We start from the raw sequence: 20,658 nt of genomic DNA, 5'->3' as shown, positions 1-20,658 counted from the left end.
ACACTGTCCTAAGTGATTTACCTTACATTATTCCCTTTAATGTTTATGATTCCCAAGTGAAAGAACGAAATGATACATTGGATAGCTATGAGTGGGGAAGTTTGTACTGGCTGCTTTCCCATAAAGAAGTTAAGCTCGTTCACTAACGGCAAGTAGTTTGTTAGTGTCTGGAGCCCACTTGTCGTGCCTTAAGTTCGAATGTTCTTGCTACACCACTGTAGAAACAAACATCACTCAGGAGCCATGTGTCAGGGCAAAGGGTGCCACCATTTTGCATTTCCTCCTGCCATAAGACTATCCTAAATCACCCGCATGGAATGTTTTGGAAGAACTCTCAAGAGCTTCATTTGCCTAGAGTCAGAATTCCTAACCTTGAGTCCTGGTGCTGCCACAAACCCAAGCCGTTTGATCTTGGGCAACTCCCCAAGAAAGCTGGGTTCAACTTCCTCACTGTCAAACTGATTACAGGTCTAGATGAGTTTAATGGACTCTTTTTATGTCCATAGTCTCTGACATAGGAAGACCACATACTGGGCCAGTAACAGAAAGGCACAAAGCTGACTGAAGGTTTAAAAATTACTTGGTCAATTTGATTAATGAGGAGAATGAATCAGAAAATTTCAAGTTCCCCAGTGGCTGTCAAGTATCCACTTAAAGGTAAAATAATCAAAGAATGGGGAGTATGGAATTTTGCATTTTTGTTCTGGCCTGGAATCTGTCCCAGATCAAGTTTTGGCTTAAGATTGAAAGAACCAGCACAGAAAATGATTTACAACGTGATTGAATGCATTGTTTGCATTTGGGGTTTACTTCAATATATAGGTTTATGAAATTGGAACTAAGAACTATAATGTTCGCCATGACCTGAGTCCCAGCACATCACTTAGATGGCTGCTTTCATTTAAACTTAAAATAAATTTAGGAATTGGAAGCCATGAAAACTTTTATACGGTTGGATTAATGGTCTTTGAGTGTAATTGCTCAGTACTTTTCAATTCGAATCCTCTTTTTTTCCCTGAATGCCAACTCATTACTCCAACTATGCTCCCACCACAGGCAGAGGAATGATACCACCGAGTCTTGCAAAACAGTTAAAACATTTTTTTCTTAAATAGCCTGATAGATTTATCTACCAGCTCCTTGGCCACTTTTCAGTACTAAGAAAAATGTGGTACAGCACTAGGGATTTTAGTCCTTTGTTGTTTTTTTTTTTCTAATTTACAAAACTACGGCACAATTTTTTTTTTCAAGCTCTTTATATATGACAGTGCCAGTTTGCACCCTCTCTTTATTATGAAAACACGAAGATGGTTTATAATGGTGATTATCAAGTTTAAAACAGAGTTTTCGCCTGGGCATGGTGGCTCATGCCTGTAATCCCAGCAATTTGGGAGCCCAAGGCGGGAGGATCACTTGAGCCCAGGAGTTTCAGACCAGCCTGGGCAATATAGGGAGATCCCGTCTCTATGAAATTAAAAAAAAAAAATAGAAAATATAATAAGGTTTTCTATTACAGCAGTGTTTCTTAAAACATGGTCCTGGAATATGCAGAAAAAACTAAATGTGCTTGTTTAAAATGCCCATTTCTGATTCAGAATAAGTATTAAGGCAGAGGGGTACTATTCAGAGAAGAAGTGACATTTACTGCAATCACCACAAGTCATTATTATGCTCATTAGTGTTCCTGAAGGACCTTTTTTGCAATAAAGCATCATTTATCCAATAGGATATTTTTATTAATTGGCCCACTCAATACACTTTTGTCTAGATGCCAAATTATCTGTAATCTGTAATGGAAACTCAATGTCTAGCCACAACCAAGAAGAAGCCAAATATTGCCATTATTGAAAGAACTATTTGGATATAAATTTAAATCTGAAATTTTATTTCAAAAATTATGTCATTATTAAAACATTTAGTATTCCTTGAAAATTTTTTGACCTTATACTGAAGGAACAACAATTCATAACAGCATTGCTAGTTTTTAGCTTTTTTCTCAGGTCAGTCCACTGGACATTTTCCATGCCAAATAGAAATCCACATTCAGCTGGAGTAAGTAGGCGATTAATTTATTTTTCTTTATTTTTTATACTCTTCATTTTATTATGTCTGGATCAAATATAGTTTTATAATGTTATGCTGTTGTACATGATTTTGAAGTTTTTTTCCTTCATGAAATTTTGATGAAGCCAAGTTGACATGAGAATGATTTATTTTTGAAACATGTGACTAATTCCCAAATAGGACTTTCTCATGAAAGATTCATGGCCTAAATGGAATTAAAGAGGTAAACATTAAATATAATTCATAAAGGTTACTTTGTTGAATTTCACCAATGTTAGTATAATTTTAATTTCATAAATGTCAGACAATTTAGCTAACATCTATTGTGGTATTATTCTGCCTTATATTCATATCTAAATATTTATAAACATTTGTTAACATTCATTAGCTCAAAAAAAATACAATTTGTTCCTAACATTATGTAGCTAACATAGTGTCTAAATAAATAATTGAGCTAAATAAATATTTTAAGACAACTTAGGTAAACCACTTCATATTGAGGTCCTATGAGGTTCTTTGCTAAGATCCCTAGGATAGGCCCCATCATGGAATGGCTTACTGTGAAATTTCATGTATGTCAGAAGGTGTTACGAAGGTCAGATCTGGAGGCTGTCACATTTTTTAGAATAATCTTTAAAATAAAACAACAAAAAATCTTTATTTCAAATTACAAAAATAACGCGTCTCTTATAACAAGTAGAACAACACGAAGAACATTTTATTTTCCCTTACCCAGATAACACCTTGATGATCCATTACATATCTCTCTGCAATGTTTCCATATTCACATACTGATATATTATATGGATATATATACAATTTAATATTTATGTAGAGTTGCCTGTTATGTGAAAAATGTAAAAAAGTTTGCTTTTCTCACCTAACAACCCTGTAGAAATTCCTACACACATCTACCCAAAATCAACTGGCAGAGTTCTCGTTCATTATTTTTAATGGCTGCATGACATTTCCCAAAAATCACCAAATATAACATAATAGATATGACACAGACTATGAATTTTCACCCAGTATCTCTTCCCTTCTTTGTAGGAATAGACTCCCAATTTTATTCTGGACTATAGTGAACCCAGAAAAGCAAATCCATCCCCCAGAATTATTTTTATTTTTTTCTTTTTGAGATGGAATTTTGCTCTGTTGCCCAGGGTGGAGTGCGGTGGCACAATCTCGGCTCACTGCAACTTCTGCCTCCTAGGTTCAAGTGATTCTCCTGCCTCAGCCTTCCAAGTAGCTGGGATTACAAGCATGTGCCTAATCCCAGCTAATTTTTGTATTTTTAGGTAGAGATGGGGTTTTACCATGCTGGCCAGGCTGCCCAGGCTAGTCTCGAACTCCTGACCTCAAGTGATCCGCCTGCCTTAGCCTCCCAAAGTGCTAGGATTACAAGCATGAGCCTCAGCACCTGGCCCATTCCCCAGCATTCTGTGCAGTTAGGTATAACCGTAGGATTAAGTTCTAGCCAAAGATACGTAAATATAAGTGTTGCATGGAATTCTGGGAAGGCTGCTTAAAGGAAATCAACTTAGCTTGCCAGTGGGCACTTTTTTGTTTTATATTTCCTTCCTTCCTACTCCCTGGAATTTGGATGTGATAGATGCAACTCCAGCAACCTATTTTAGACCATGAGGTAATTTTGAGAATGGAGGTCTTTTGCTTAACACTGGCAAAGCAAATGCGGGAGCTTGGATCACTTGCAACTATGAAACTGTCTTTTCAAAGGTAGACTTTCTACTTCTGGACTTCTTTTACATGAGAAGAAAAATAAACTTCTATCTTGGTTTTAAAAAAAGAATGTTATTATAAGTTTCTTTTATGTATAGCCAAACTCAATGCTAACTGATAGAGGAAGTTAAAGCTACTTGCCAGAATTAGATAATTTTATATGGACAGATATGTTTGATGAAACCTTGATGTTGGTTGGTGTTAGTCAGTACAATTGCCCTTTCTTTGAACATGTTCAAAATACTAGTTTATACGTTTTCTCTAAAAGATAGAAAGTCTTCAAAGTTAAATAAACCAAATCTTTCTTTACATACTATAGAAACTGTCTTGACATTTGTTTCTCTTGCAAGTATAAACAATTTGATTTGAATTTGGTATGTCAGTGGGATATATCTCCTGTTGAGAAAAGTTAGTTAAATATGAAGAGCCCCAGCTGCTTCGGTAAGGAACATCAAGGAAATGTTATTGTCACCCAGTTGTCAATTAACGAAAGCAAGCAGGATTTCTGTATATCGGTCCTGCCAATACCAGTGAGCTCTCTTTTCAGGTCAAATGACAAAGGAGAAGCTGTTTCTTAGAAAAAGATTTCAAGAGATTTCTATTTCTCAAGGATATTTCTAAACTAAACAGTAAACAGGAAGTGCCCATTATTAGTTATCAGACAACTGTTGTTAGATCACCATAAAATTAGACTAGCAAGTTTGCTTTCTGTGATAATTTATCTGGATGAAATCACACTTAGAGCAAATACTGCCAGATTAGGTAAATTGAAAGGAATTTGTTATTTCTCTAACAGATTTATGTGTGTGTGTGTGTGTGTTTTGTTTTTTNGGCAGAGTCTCATTCTGTTACCCAGGCTGGATGGAGTACAGTGATGCAGTCTCAGCTCACTGCAACCTCTGCCACCTAGATTCAAGTGATTCTCCTGCCTCAGCATCCTTAGTAACTGGGATTACAGATGCCCCCTGCCAAACCTGGCTATTTTTTGTATTTTTAGTAGAGACGTTTTTTCACCATGTTGGCTAGGCTGGTCTCGAACTCCTGACCTCAAGTGATCTGTCCCCCTTGGCCTCCCAAACTGCTGGGATTACAGGTGTGAGCCACTGTGCCCAGTCTGCCTCTAACAGACTTAAACAGTGCTCTCCATTGGCATTTTACTACAAAATGTTTAATGGCATTAATTTAAATGGTGGAAATAAAAACTGGTAGAGCAGAGCAAAAAGTTAAGAAGTAGTTGCAATGGCAAACGTGTTTTACTGTGATGCAAAGCAAACTGCCATTTGAAATTTAATTATATTATTGAAACTTGCTACAGAAGTTCGAACTACATGGGTCTTTCATTTTAATCTATCATAGCACTTTAGAAGATTAATGGATCCTTATAAAATTACTCTAGGTAAGCAAATAGTATTACTGTTACTTAAATAAGTTTAAAGATTGGAAATTATGTCAGATTACAGCTTTAACAGGATTTTCTAAAAAACACTATTTATTTATCTTTAACAAAATGTTGAAGACAACTCTTTCACTCGTGGTTTTGTATATATTTTTAAGCAGCAGGAGAACTCCGGGCAGAAACTGAAGTCCTGGTGGCAAGAAATTAAACGTGCTTTCAATAATCCAGTAGAATATTATTTCAAAGTCTAGTATTTATAATTGAATTACACCAAAATGAAGTATTAATTACATGATATTACACTAAATGAAAGCCACTCTTAGAATCCTCTTAATTTTTTTTTAACTGCAAGATTACTTTGATTAAATATTAGTTGGTAAGTCATAAATCAAAATACTGGGATAAAAAGTCCAATGTCATTTTAAAAATTATTATTATTTCAGAAAACATATAGAATATGTCCACATGCTGAGTCTTATGTGTAAATGAATATTATTTTCTTTTTATTGGCTCCAACTTTATACTCTCTATTGTCTCTTTCAAAACACTGAGCAAATTACTTAGCTCTTCAAAGTATAACCTCCCATAGTTTTATTTCACATGTGTACGCAAAAGGAGGCCTATGATTTAAATTGATCTCGGTGAGTCTAATGAGAAAGACCTTTTTTCTATGGTTGGGGGAGAGGTTTTCTTGAAATAAACAAACAAAAAAGTGTATTGTTTCAACTGCTACTGAGAGCTTGAGACTGTAGTGGTAGTCAGTCTGTGGTCAGAACCCAAACCTGGCAGGAGACAGAGTGCAGAGAGTTATAAAGGAATGGAACTGGAGCCTTTATGCTGCTTCACTTGGAGTATGCCCTTCTCTAGACATCTAGATCTATGATAGCATATATTTCCTTCTTGTTTAAAATAATTTATATTGGCAGGCTGGTCATGGTGGCTCACACCTGTAATCCCAGCACTTTGGGAGACCGGGCAGGAGGTTCACTTGAGCCCAGGAGTTTGAGGCCAGCCTGAGCAACATTGTGGAACTGCTTCTCTACAAAAAGTACAAAAATTATCCAAGTGTGGTGCTGTGTGCCTGTAGTCCCAGCTACTTGGGAGGCTGAGGTGGAAGATCACCTGTGTTGGGGTGGGAGTTGAGGCTGCTGTGAGCAGAGATCATGCAACCGCACTCCAGCCTGGGCATCAGAGTAAGACACCATGTGTGTGCGTGTGTGCGCGCGCACTGTGTGTACACATGCACACACACACATCTTTTGGCTCATCTGAATGTAGAACAAGCCAGATGAACCCCCAAAATGTACATTCTCTATTGTAAATTAACATTCTCTATCGTTACAAAATGACATTTAACAACATTTAGGGGCTCATCTTTGGTGTCCTGACTCTCATTTTACTGCATTGAAAGGTGTTTAAGTGCCTGAGCCAAGTGAGGGAAAGCAGCTCCAATACTGGCTGGTTCTACGGCATGGAATGGTCACAGCCTGACTTTCACTGGGTTGTGTTTTTCTAGTGGGTAGAGTTATTATGCCACAAAAGCAGAACTAGTTAGACTGTTTATTTTATATTTGCTCACTCAAGTGTGACAGGCTATCCTCTGCTTCCTGTCCCCATGCAGTAATCACACATGGGTGGGGCCCACAGCTTAGTTTGGAAGGCTCTCATCAGGCTTTCTCTTTTTGACTGTAACTAAATTAGAAATATTTCCAGCAATTACAGAAGTATGCTAAAAACATTTGTTTCTGTGACAAAGAGAATGAAGAACATCTTGTTGAGAATACAGGATAATTTTTTTTATATAATAAATAAATATCCATAATGAAATTAACACCCACAATATTGAACTTCCTTATGGGAGGACAGAAAGACAACTTAATGGTTGTGACCTACCATCTTTGGATGATTAAGTATATTCAGTTTCTCATAATCTGTTATTTACTTTCTTATGCATACTTCAGTTTTATTTTGTTCTTATTTGTCTAGGATCTTAAAGAGAAAGCTTAAATGACACATTTCCTCTTTCTAATGTAGGCAGTTATCTATAAACCTCCTTCTCAGCACTGATGTATCTGTGCCCCATACATTTTAATATTTTATATTTATCTAGTTTAATTTGTGTGTATGTTTTAAAATTTTCCTAGGGAAATTTTAAAGCATACACACAAAATTTCATCTTTGATCTGTGGATTATTAGAAGTATGCTGTTTAGTTTCCAAATAACGAGAAAATTTTGTTATCCTATGTTTTAATTCCTTGTTTAAATCTATTGTGATTTGAGAACATATTATGAATAATTTCAATTCAGAAATCATTTAATTTGTTGAGGTTTAAACTTGCTGAAGTTTGTCTATGGTTCAGGATATAACCTCTATGTTCTATGGACACTTGAAAACAGTGTATATTTTGTACTTGGAGTATTCCATAAATGCTGATTTGATCCTGTTGGTTGATGGTATTGTTGAGTTCCTTACATCTTTACTGATTTTCTCTCTAGTTGCCCTATCCATTGTTGAGAGAGGGAGTTAACATCTCCATCCATAATTATAGATTTGCCCATTTTTCCTTTCAGTTCTATGAATTTTTTCTTCACGTAAGTTCTGATTTCTGTTGGGGCATACACATTTAGAATTCTGGTGTGTACTTCGTGATTGACCATTTTATCATTATGTGATGTCTCCTCTGTCTCTGATTATTTTATTTTCTCTGAAATTTTCCTTATTTGATATTAATATAGCTGCTCCTGCTTTCTTTTGATTACTGGTTACATGATATATTTTTTTCATCATTTTATTTTCATTATACTTATATTACTATGTTTGAAGTGAGTTTCTTATGGACAGCCTATGGATAGATCATGTTTTTATCCATTTATCCATTCATCCAATTGTTTTCCTTTAATTGGTATATTTAAAACATTTATATTGGCCGGGTGTAGTGGCTCATGCCTGTAATCCCAGCACTTTGGGAGGCCAAGACAGACAAATCACCTGAGGTCTGGAGTTCTCTCTCTCTCTGTTGTATCTCTTACATCTAGTCTATTTGATAAAGAGGGCTCACATGAACTGTCTCAGGACGGATGAAAATACCCCATTGTAGTGTGTTTAGCACACATGGCTGCAAAACCTTAGTTGGATATTTTCAAGGACACAAAATTTGCAAAGAAATTTTAAACTTTACTTTGTAGTTTTATTGTTATTAGGATATTGATATTGTAATTTTGAAACAAAACTGGGTTATGTATGTTGTAGGATAAAGCAATAAATAAATGTATTATTGTTTATAAGTAGCCTGGCTGTTTTCTGATGCTCATCATTCCAGCTACCTATTGGTAGGCAAAAACTTCCAGTCTAGTTCTTTTTTTTTTTTTCACCTGGGTGCAAGTGGGCTAAGGTCAAAAAGGGCATTAGCCTCCAGTCTAGTTCTTCCATGAGAAATTTTCTTTCTTCTTTTTTTCTTTTTGTGACCTTTCTATTACCAATTTCTAGTGTAATTCTACCAGGATCAACCTTCAACACCTCTAAATTTGTGGACTTTCTCTGTGACCTAGGATGTGGTCTATTTTGATAAATATTTCATATACACTTGAAATGAATGGATATTAACTTTCCATTTTGCAGTGTTGAGAATTTGTAACATATAACTATTTCTTCTCCCAGACTGAAATATAACACCAGATCCCAATGATAAAAACAACAAAACACTTCAAGGCAGGACATGCCGTTTATTGATTTAACTATTTGCCAGTTCTGTATATATGTTGATTGAATTAATAAACATTTCAAAAATAAGGGATAGGAAAAAAGTCATTAGGAAGTAGAAAAGAATGTTTTAAATTGCTTATCTAAAAAGGCTGCTTACAGTTGGCACATATTCTTTTAAAGACTTGCGATGTGTATTTCAGAATAATGTGTAATAAATCAGCGTGATTTTTAGAAAATATGTTCTGTATCAACCTTCAACAAGACCTAAAATAACTTCTTTGATACTTATGTAAATGGCTACATAAAACTAATAGCAAAAGGCTACTATTTCTGGTAATTCTGAAAAAAGTTTCCATGTCTTAATTAATTTCTGTATAATCTAAGTGTTTATACCGGTAGCTATCTAAAATTACATACAACAAGCTATGCAATATTGGCTCACCGCTAATTAACAGAATAGTGTCGGGCAAACCACTTCTCAGTTTTCTAATATGCATAATGCAAGCTAGTACAGCACTTCATTGCAAAATCAGAAATGAAAGCATTTTTACGAAGGAGACGCTACAGAAATAATGCGAACTGTAACGCTATTAAGACCGTTCGCCTAACGGTGAATGTTTAAACATTTAAAAACTTTACTTTCATTTTAGATCATTCCATTGGAAAGAGGCAGAAAATGTACAGTAGGCATGCACAAAGGCTACCGCCTGGAAAGAAGATATAACTGCTAAAGAGGAGGGAGGCGGGGCCCAATTTTGGTTTCTCCTTCCAGCTCCGCCCGCCGAACGCTAGTCTGCGAGTGACGTCACGCGAGACTTGTACTTCCGCTTCCGGTAACCCATGTTTCTCTTTCTTCCTGTCTGCCTAGAAAGATGGCGTCTCGCAAGGAAGGTACCGGCTCTTCTGCCACCTCTTCCAGTTCCACCGCCGGCGCAGCAGGGAAAGGCAAGGGCAAAGGCGGCTCTGGAGATTCTGCCGTGAAGCAAGTGCAGATAGATGGCCTTGTGAGTGCTGTTCCGTCTCCTCTGGCCCACGTGGGGAGCGCAGTTCCCAGCCCCGTCCCGCCAGCCGTACTTCCCAGCATTCTGCCCCCGGGCTTGGTGTGGCTAGGCCAAAGTTTTTCCCTAGTACCTTTCTCTTTCATCTTCACTTTTTTGTCAGGAGACGCGGCAACCTTCTCTTATCTTCTGACGGGACAGTTGTGGCTTCAGGAAGGGGACTGAGAATAGGGTGTGAGTGACAAGTTCCTGGGGTCTTGTTTTGAGTTGCCCGGAGTGGGGATTTGGAGAAAGACCCCTGGAGACAAGCAGCTAACGAAGGTGTCGAGGACGATTTAGGGACTTAGCAGGGCTCTGGGAAGGAGAGAGTAAGGAAACTCCACTGCTTCCCTGCTGGGATCTAACATCTATAACTTCCCAAGTGGAGATGTACTTTGTAGCCACTCTTTTGAGCCTGTACTTCGGCGCTTTAAATGAAATCGCATAATTAGAATAGACTCTTTTGTAGTGTTCATTCTGAAAAACATAAAGGAATATCAAAGAGAAGGACCTAAAATGTATTTAGTAGTTAAGGTTCGTGAACTGGGACATCTAAGGAAATTACTGATAAAGGAATGGACTTAGCTGGGAAAAGGAAAATCTAGAATGAGAAATTTTATTTCTGTTGTTTCGAAGCAAAATGCATTTGTACGACATTCTAGTTTTAAAAGCCTCTTTCTTGCCTCTCTTTTTAAAAACCATCTTCTCTCCCTTTGATTTTTTAAAGGTTATTTCCCATTAATGCTGCAGATCTTAGATACTTGTAATAAGGAAGTACTTTTAAATTCATGTGAAAATTTTAATTGCACAGGGCTATTTTTAAGTGGAAACTATTCATAATTTAAATCCAGCATATAATTGAATCTGCTGAACTGACTTAGTTAAACTGGATATGAAGGTGTAGCCTAGTGGTTAAGAGCTCATTCAGTCTTCTAGGCTCTTCCACTTAACCAGCTCTGTGACCTTGGGCAAGTTAACCTTTCCAAGCTTTGCTTTCCTCATCTGTCAAGTGGGAATGAGAAGTATTTATGTCATAGAATTGTTTGGGTTAAATAAAAAAAATTATGTGGTGTCCTCTAGCACAGTATAGTCAGTGTTACAATTATTAAGAGTTTAATGTCTATGGTTAGCAGAGCTTGAAAGATGCAGGCGAGAGATTAACTTTGGAGTGTTTTGTTCTAAGTGTCACTTGTGTAATACGTTGAAAATGGAGTACTATCTGGTCTGTGTACTGGCACTCTGGCTTTCCCTGGCTCATGGGAGGCAGATGTGTGTTCAGGAACAAATGATGTGTCTTTAGAGATTGCAAATCTCTACAGCTGGTGAGTGGACTTAGATTACACTTGTTAAAATAAGTACCACTTACACACTTGGGAAATATTTATTCCTTAGGAGCACATTTCTTATTAAATTTGTTATGTCACAACAGCACTCTTTGAGTCACTTAGTTTCCAGAGTTGAAAAAGGCAAAAGGTTGGTGGCGTTAAATCTATTTGGAGGTCATTTATTCAGTGAATATTTTAGGACATTCTTCTAAGTACCAAATATTGTCTAACAGGGCAGTGATAAAAGCACTTCAGTAACAATTTCCTGGCAGCTTTAAGAGGGATTGTTGAATTAAAAAGAGACCTGCAGGTGGAGATGGACTGGATCACTTCAAGTTTCACAAGTAGACAGTGGGCTTAGGAAGGTCAAGAGAGTGGTTCTCTATTTTGTGGATTCACAAATTACTATTTTTTATCAGCTCTCTCACAATTGATTAATGCTAAGGAACCTGTTAATCCTGCTCACGGGGCATTGGTTTGTACATGTGAATGTTGATTTATTCATTTACTGTGGAAGATAAACCTTTACAGTGGTGAAAATGCTCATATCTACCACCAAAAGGACCATTTCTGATTACCAAAGCACCTTTGAAATCGGATAAAAAAATCAGAGGTGACTGGGTGCAGTGACTCATGCCTGTAATGAGCCACTTTGGGAGGCCAAGGTGGGCAGATCACGAGATCAAGAGATTGAGACCATTCTGGCCAACATGGTGAAACCCTGTCTCTATCAAAAATACAAAAATTAACTCGGTGTGGTGGCGTGTGCCTGTAGTCCCAGCTACTTGGGAGGCTGAGGCAGGAGAATTTCTTGAACCCAGGAGGCGGAGGTTGCAGTGAGCCAAGATTGTGCCATTGCACTCCAGCCTGGCGACAGAGCTAGAGTCTGTCTCAAAAACAAAAAAAAAAGATCAAAAGCTTATCAGTGACTCCAAAAGCAATCATAATAAGAGCAGGTAAAGGATTATTTTACTTGAGAATTATTTATATGCAGATTCTTGATGAGCTTAGTGAATGATCTCTTATTGCACAGTAGTGGGTAACTGCTTTTTTCCTCCACTGGTTGGGTAGATATTAGCAAAATAAATTCCTAACAACTTGCCCTCCTGCCTGGACATCTGCCTTTGGACATCTGCCTTTCTGTCATTTGTATAAGTTTAGGCAGCTAGATTATGATGCAGTTGCAGGGTTCTTTTATCTTGTTTGCTCATATTTTAATTGTGAATGTTTTCCAATTATCGTAAATCAAATAGGGAACATTTAAATTGTATGTTCTTTATGCCATATATTGGGTTAGATACAGTGAATAGTGGTTACTCTAAATTTTATTAATGGATTTTTTATACATGGAGTCATGTACATACCGTCTCTACGTGGATGTCATGAAGGTGTACTCACCTTTGCCCAGATACAGTTTTAAAAAACTTCCTTAAACTCTGCTGTCCTTTTCTTTCTTTTTCTGTCTTGATTAACAGTGTTACTTTTAAACTCTGCTGTCCTTTTCTTTCTTTTCTGTCTTGATTAACAGTGTTACTTTTCGAAAAGCAATGTTACGCGTTAGCCAAGAAAATCCTGAAGACAGGCTTGGATTCAGATCCTTATTCCAGCAATAAGCATGATGTTTTGCAAGCTATTAAATTTTCTAGGTCTCAGTTTTATCCTTTGTAAAATGCGGATGATGATAAAATACTACCTCATAAGGGTTGTGAGAATGAAATTCTGAGGTTTGTGAAGTGTTTAATAGTACCTATGTCATTATAAACACTCAGATTACTGTCAGTGGCTTTGCCACTCTCATCCGTATTAATGTTTCTTGAGTCATTCCGAATGCTGCCTTTGTTACTGGAGTCATTCCGAATGCTGCCTTTGTTACTAAATTGTAGAAAGAGCACTGAACTGATAATCAGGAAACATGCATTCCAGTCTGCATCCACCAGTAACTTACAAGACTTCTATGATTGTTTTATTCAGAAGGTACATTTTCTCATCCACAAAATGATTGCCAGTATCCCTATCAATTTTAATAGTTTATCTTTTCTTTCTTTTGCTTTCATATCTTAATGCTGAGGATTCTTACTGGTGTGTGACCCCAGTCAATCACTATCCTTCCTTTTAGGCCACTTAATCCTCATCTTTTATGTTAGTGTCTTTTCTCCATCTGTGCATGTTGAAGTGCCTCATGGTTTAGGTTTTGGCTTTTCTTTTAGTCTCTGCTTGACATAGGTAGTGTAATGAAGTTGATACAAGTGCATGCTCTGGAGCCAGACTGCTTGGGTTTGAATCCCAGTTCTAAAATTTGCTGAATGACATTGGACAAGTCTTTGTGCCTCGTTTTCCTCATCTGAATTGTTTTGACTTTAAATGGACTGAATATATGTCAATAACTACAGCAATGTATGGGACAGAGTAAGTCACCGTTTAAGCTTAGCTGCTGCTATTATTTGCAGTAATTATAGTATTCTTCAAGGTATTCTTATCCCTGCTCATGGCTTTAAATATTATTTATATTCTAATAAGCCGTAGATTTATATTTCTGCCAGTAATGGCTCTTGAATGCCCATTGCCTGTTTGACATCACTATTTGGATAACTCATAGGCAGCTCATATTTAACATGTCCAAAATAGAATCATAGACTTGTTCTTCTCCTTACTTTCCATCACAGCACCCTATATTTCTTTCTGGAATTTTCCACAGCCTGTAACTATCTTGTTTTCTTTTTTCTCCATCAGGATATATGCTACTGAGGGCAGAGACTATGCTTTGTCACCAATGTTGTATCTCCAATGCTGAACCTGTTAACTGACAGAGTAGGATAAATGAATGAGTATGCATTCCATTTTATTATTTATAATATTCCTAGTTTATGTTCTCATATCTTATATAGGTTATTTTAATATTGTTTTCCCCTGCCCTCTGTTCAGTCTACCATTCATACTTTAAAATATTCATTTAATGTGAACATTCAGATTTTATCTTCTTTCCTTAGATGTTTTCAGTGACTTTCCATTGAATTTAAGGCCCACCAAAATGTTCTTCCTTCTTGCATCTGTATTCAGGTTTATTTCCTTTCTTTCCAAGCTTTGTGGGAACTGTATGTTCTAGACACTCAGACTACTTGGTTTTTCCTTTAATAAGTCATGCTCAATACAGACCTAGATTCACATCCTTATTCAAGCAGTAAGCATGACCTTGCTTTTGTTCATGAAGTTGTCTCTGAAATTCCTCTTTTATCATCACATACTGAATAAACAATGTTACCTAGACTTTACGCTGTTTTTAAAAAAATTATCCATCTAGTTTAACTTGAATCTGTATACTCCAGTTGTACTCTGTTCTTGATTCATTTAAAAAATATTTATTGATTGCTGACCATGTGCCAGATCTGGCCCTGATAGATACTTCGGTATGTTGGTGAGCAAGGTAGAAAAAAGTCCCGACTCTCATGACCATTCTCAGCCATATGTAGATGTAGGAGGTGAACCTGGAGATTAATCTCACCCTATGTTTAGCCTGATGTTTAATCACATTTGTTCCTTCCTGGCACATTGATAGTGGCCAAGACCAATTTTTCTTGTATTCTTGAACCCTTCCTTTTCTATCTTTAGAACTATTTTATCAATTCCTCTGTATCAGTAATATAGCAGTCCCTCAGCATCCACAGGGAATTGATTCTAGGACCACTGCATATACAAAATCTGGGCATACTGAAGTCCTACAGCTGGTGCTATGGAACCCTGTGGAACCCACCTATAGGCAAAGTTGGCCTTTCCTGTATGCAAGGTTCACATCCCTGAACCTGTGCAATTCAGGCCCATGTTGTTTAAGGGTCAGCTGTACTCTCCATTAGCACATAAACATCATCAGGACTTTCCCATATTAAAATTTTAAGCACTGTCTCTTTTAGCTCCCTGTGTTCCACTTCTTTGCCCTGGCTTTTTTTCCTCTTTAAGTTAGGGTTAAAGAACCATTTTATGTTTGTAGTCTTTCATACTTAAACTCTATTGCTGTTAGAACCTGCCACCACAAACTCCCTGAATTATTATTATTACTTTTTAAAGATCATTGATAACATCAGCAAAGAACTGTGAAATATATCACAATGTCATTCACAAAAGTTAGTGTCTAAACATTCAGTTATCCACTGTTCAACTTGAGAAATAGAACATTGCAAGTATCTTTGAAGCCCTTTCGTCTTTTTCATCCTTTCCTCCAGGCCCATCTCTCACTGTGTGAGTCACTATTGGTGAGTTTTATTTTAATGATTCCTTTTTTTTTTTTTTTAATTTAACTATCTCCAGTAATGGGCATAAGCAATTTTTTTTTTTTTTTTTTTAAAGATGGGGTTTCACCATGTTGGCCAGGCTGGTCTTGAACTCCTGACCTCAGGTGATCCACCCACCTTGGCCTGCCAAAGTGCTAGGATTACAGGTGTGAGCCACCACACCTGGCTCTTTTTTTTTTAGCAAATTTTAATGATTCTTTTGTGGCTTTACCACATGGACTATTAAACAGTTTGATTACTTTCACTTGTCTGTATGAATACATATGAATTAAATCATAGTTTATATTCTCCTGTGTCTTGAGTCTTGTTGTGTCTGTCTTACGCTATGATTGGTGGGACTTAGGGATGCTCATGGACCGTTATACTAAGAACCGTAATGTGAAATTATTTTCCTAAATATTTGTACCATTTCACATTTGTCCTAGCAGTTTATGAGAAGTCCCATTGCTTCACATCTCTTCTACCTTTAGTATGGCTAGAGACCCATTTTTGTCAGTCCAGTAAGTTGAAATGCACTCTGTCAATAATCTTTTAATTGTCCATTCCAATAGGCTTGTCAGTGTAGCTCTTCCTATGTACTTTTCGAGTCAGTGCTCGGTACTTCCTTGTGAAATGGAAGAATGGCTCTTCATTCTGTCAGGTGGTCTCCTTGTTCCTAGACAAGATTAAGCTAATTCTTCCTGTTAAACTTTTCTTATTGAACTCACTTTGTTCCCTAGAACATTTGACTTTTACCTTTCTTATGTTTATTAGACTCTTGCTATTCAAAGTATGATCCGTGACCTGAGGGATGAGCAATACTGGCTACACTTGAATTTGTTAGAAATGGAGACATAAAGTATCACAGAATCTCAGGCCGTCTCCTGATCTACCAAATCAGGTGATTTATAGCATATTAATGTTTGAGAAGAAGCATTGCTCTTCCTTTCTCTGAACTTTTTAATGACAGCTTGTATCCCTCATCTTGGTATGTGATCCATACTGTTAATGATTTACTGTTAATATTGTTTTCCCCTTCTCATTGATATGATCACCTTTTTGAAGGCTAAAGTGTAAAACATTAGTCTCCTCCACGTTTCAGTGCTTGAAAGCCATTGCTGTTGAAATTTCTAAACCTTTTAAATTGTGTTTTCCTCTTTATGTATCTTATTAGGTGCCTTATTCTCTTGGTTTTGTTAAGTAAGGTAGAGTATGTTATTAATAAATGGAAAAGTATGAGTTACATATACAGTCAGCTCTCCATATCTGTGGGTTCCGAATCCAGCGATCTCACATCCATGGATTCAACCAACCACGGATCAAAAATATTAGGAAAAAATAAAAAATACAAATAAAAACCAATACAATATAATAATTATTTACATAACATTTACACTGTATTAAGTGTTATATGTTATCTAGGGATAATATATAGGAAGATGTGCCTAGGTTATATGCAATTACTAATCCTACACCATTATATATAAAAGACTTGTACATATATGAATTTTGGTGTCCAGTTTGGTCCTTGTTACTGTCTGAAGCTCTTTTTACTTGTTGCTTATTTCTTCACAATAGAATATCAGCTTCTTGAGAGTGGCACCCATGTCAGGTTTGTTCACTGCAGTATTTCCAAGTGTCTAGAACAGTACCTTTCTGTAGAAGGCACTCAGATGTTGGGAATGAATGAATATACTCCTGTTGTGTGGAAATTTTCTTGAAAATCAGTCATGAAGAAACTGGGTTAGTAAATGCTTTGTAGAAATTAATACAGTGTTGGTGAGAAAAGAAAAGAGCACACAGTTGAGGATAAATCAGTTAGCTTTCTGAGCTTGTTCATATTTCTCCATCTTTTTACTTGTCAATTTCTTATCTGTTAGAAAAATCGCTAATGTTAATTGAGCACCTATTATAAGACCCTGTACAGGGATGTTTGGTTAGATTTTATCTGATCCTCACAACAGCTTCTTGAATAAATGTTATTTCTACCTTACCTACCTAATGGTTATTCAAATCTAATGGCAACATTTTGGTGGTAGTGCTTTTTTTTTTTTTTTTTTTTTTTTTTTTTTTTTTTTTTTTTTTTTTGTTTTTTGAGATGGAGCTTCACTCTTATTGCCCAGGCTGGAGTGCAATGGAGCGATATTGGCTCACTGCAACCTCCGCCTCCTGGGTTCAAGCGATTCTTCTGCCTCAGCCTCCCAAGTAGCTGGGATTACAGGCATGTGCCACCACACCTGGCGAATTTTAGTATTTGTAGTAGAGATGGGGTTTTGGCATGTTGGTCAGGCTTGTCTCGAACTCCTGACCTCAGGTGATTTGCTCGCCTCAGCCTCCCAAAGTGCTAGGATTACAGGCGTGAGCCACCGTGCCTGGCCATTGGAAGTGCTTTGTGAACTGAATCGAATAATTCAGATATGTAATGCCAGGCTATCACATGTGTTAACTGTAGACTTTTTGTGATACTTTTATTAAGTTAAAGATAGTAGAAGACAGCTTGTTAAATTCCATTGAAATGGAGGCTTTTGCCTGAGATCCTGGGCTCAAGTAGAATATAGTTTGTCTGGCTTGTTAATCTTTTAACAACAAAAAAATTATATGACTCGTGGTGTCTTCTTTCAGGTTTCTGACTGCAGTGGTGAATACGTAAGTTGTTTCATGTGTGAGACTTTTTTAGTCAGATAATTTGAAATCCTTTCAAGCATCGAAACTTGCACATTTTAGCTATTTCAATTATACATCTTTCTGAAGTGTATTACATAATTTTCTGCTGCTTTAGTCAGAGAATATTTAATACAATCTAATCGTGTTTTGATGACATAGTGTTATCATTAAGAACATGTTATTGGGTCAGATGCAGTGACTCACACCTGTAATCTCAGCATTTTGGGAGGCTGAAGCGGGTGGATCACCTGAGGTCAGGAGTTTGAGACCAACCTGGGCAACATGATGAAACCCTGTCTCTGCTAAAAATACAAAAAACGTTAGCCAGGTATGATGGTGAGTGCCTGTAATCCCAGCTATTTGAGAGGTTGAGGCAGGAGAATTGTCTGAATCTGGGAGGTGGAGATTGCAGTGAGCCGAGTTAGTGCCACTGGACTCCATCCAGCCTGGGCAACAGGAGTGAGACTTCGTCTTAAAAAAAAAAAAAAAAAATTAAAAATTAAAAAATAAATATCCCTGTCATTGAATTCTAGGTAAATTTATGTGATTCTTATCCCCTTGCTTTTCAGGTTTTTAATGTGCTGTGGGTGAAAAACCGTTACGCAGGATTATCTTTAATCTGAGTATTTGTGAGTGAGGATTAAATTCATTATACAGCCTGACATTTTTATTGCTTATTGGTATTTTTTGCTTAGGCAAGTAAGATGTTATTGCTTATAAATAGTAAGTTTTTATAATAGAAAAATCATTTAGCATACCTTATTGTACCTTGGTAGCTCCAGGAGCTGGGCAGACTAGTATTATCTGGATTATACATTTGATTCTCCCACTCCAGGAAGCTGAGTGGCTTTTCAAAGACATAAAGTGAGTATATCCTGGAGCTTGAATTCAAATCACATCTAGCCATCCTTGACTCATTCTCTTTTACATTTTACAGCAGCTTCATACATTTTAAGACCTCTGTAGTTGTTATGTGACAGGTACTGTTTTAATTATTTTATATTTATTATGGCATTGAAGCAATACAACAACTCTTTGAAATAGGAACGATCATTATCCCTATTTTACGAATTAGCAAATGTGGATACAGACAGTTTATGTGATTGATTAATGTACAGGTGGGGAAAATAGAAGTTAAGGTGTGTACAGAATAGTTAATCTGGTGCTCCTTGTTTGAGCATTGGGAAATACATTTTTCAAAACTCAGGTGTCTTACAGACTTCTAACTTTAAAATGTATGAGAAAGCTTATATATTAGAATCTTTATGTTTAATAATCAGTCATGTTGTAGAAGATTTGTAGCTATAAGAAGTCAGTTTTGTAAATATTCTCAAGTTTGGAAAAATGCAACCTTTAACTACTGAGTTCACATATTAAGATACTGGGGATTGATAAAGAAAATCAGTATGTAAAGAAGCATTGGGAAGAATACTGGTAAGTGTTCCTAAGTTAGGTAATTTACCTGCATTAGGTAGGTAACTCCAAGTCTGTCTTACTTTTCCTTTTTTGTTTGTTGAGACAGTCTCGCTCTGTTGACCAGGCTGGAGAGCAGTGGCCCAATCTCGGCTCACTGCAACCTCCACTCTCAGATTCCAGTGAGTCTTGTGCCTCAGCTTCCTTAGTAGCTGTGCGCCCCCATACTCGGCAAACTTTTATATTTTTAGTAGAGATGAGGTGTTGCCATGTGGGCCAGACTGACCTCACACTCCTGGCCTCAAGCGATCTGCCTGCCTTGGCCTCCCAAAGTGCTGGGATTATGGGGATGAGCCACTGTACTGGGTCAGACTTTTTGATTTTTATGTTCCTCCCAAGATTTGGATAAACCTGCAAACATCTGGGCATTGGTCCTTTCCCTTAAGGCCGGACACCTTTTTGAAATTCATTGTCTTTTGCTTTTTGACAATGCTTACTGTGTTTGTGACATATATGTTAGTGATGACACACTATCATTTGTTTCTTATAGCTGTCTTCTTGGGCATAATTTAAGGCACCATATACAGCATTTCTCGTGGAGGAGAGGACTTAATCAGTTAGGATTTGTAGGCCTTAGTTTGATATGAAGATAGTGAATGGCTTTCCTACTACAATAAGCAGAACTTGAATGGGTAATTTCTTACTATTATTTCATCATTGTTGATATGATTTTTAGCAGTAGGTATTGATTTTAATAGTTGGTAATATTTACTGTTGGATTTCAAACTGGTTGTTTTCCCAAGTAAATGAAATATGATTAAAACATTTTAACTTTAGTTGCTACAGCAGATGTGGCCTGGATTGAATAATATATATGAGTATGCATCGAACATCTATTTAACATTAAAAGGTGTGGGTTTACAATAAGCATTTTATATCTTTTGTTTTCTTGTCATCTTTTGCTTCAGCTGGTTTCTATATAATGATAAATTCTGATCATTCTTTCAGTATCTTGGACTTTATTGGTTTGGGTGAGCAATTCCAGGCATTCTT

General features: G+C 36.8%; 1 protein-coding gene across 1 annotated transcript in view; it reads left to right on the top strand.

Annotated features, from left to right (window-relative positions):
• The first annotated feature begins 9,753 nt into the window (after positions 1-9,753).
• EIF3H (eukaryotic translation initiation factor 3 subunit H) overlaps positions 9,754-20,658 on the top strand; it is a 109,019-nt gene continuing 98,114 nt past the window's right edge. The window contains exon 1 of the mRNA XM_017530676.2: positions 9,754-9,908. Coding sequence (XP_017386165.1) covers positions 9,777-9,908 — 132 coding nt within the window. The 5' untranslated portion in view covers positions 9,754-9,776. The remainder of the gene's footprint in view (positions 9,909-20,658) is intronic.

This window comes from Cebus imitator, unplaced genomic scaffold, assembly GCF_001604975.1.
Source record: "Cebus imitator isolate Cc_AM_T3 unplaced genomic scaffold, Cebus_imitator-1.0 Scaffold68, whole genome shotgun sequence".
Classification (NCBI taxonomy): domain Eukaryota; kingdom Metazoa; phylum Chordata; class Mammalia; order Primates; family Cebidae; genus Cebus; species Cebus imitator.
Note: the sequence above shows the minus strand (reverse complement) of the source record. Positions and strands in the feature narration are given on the sequence as shown.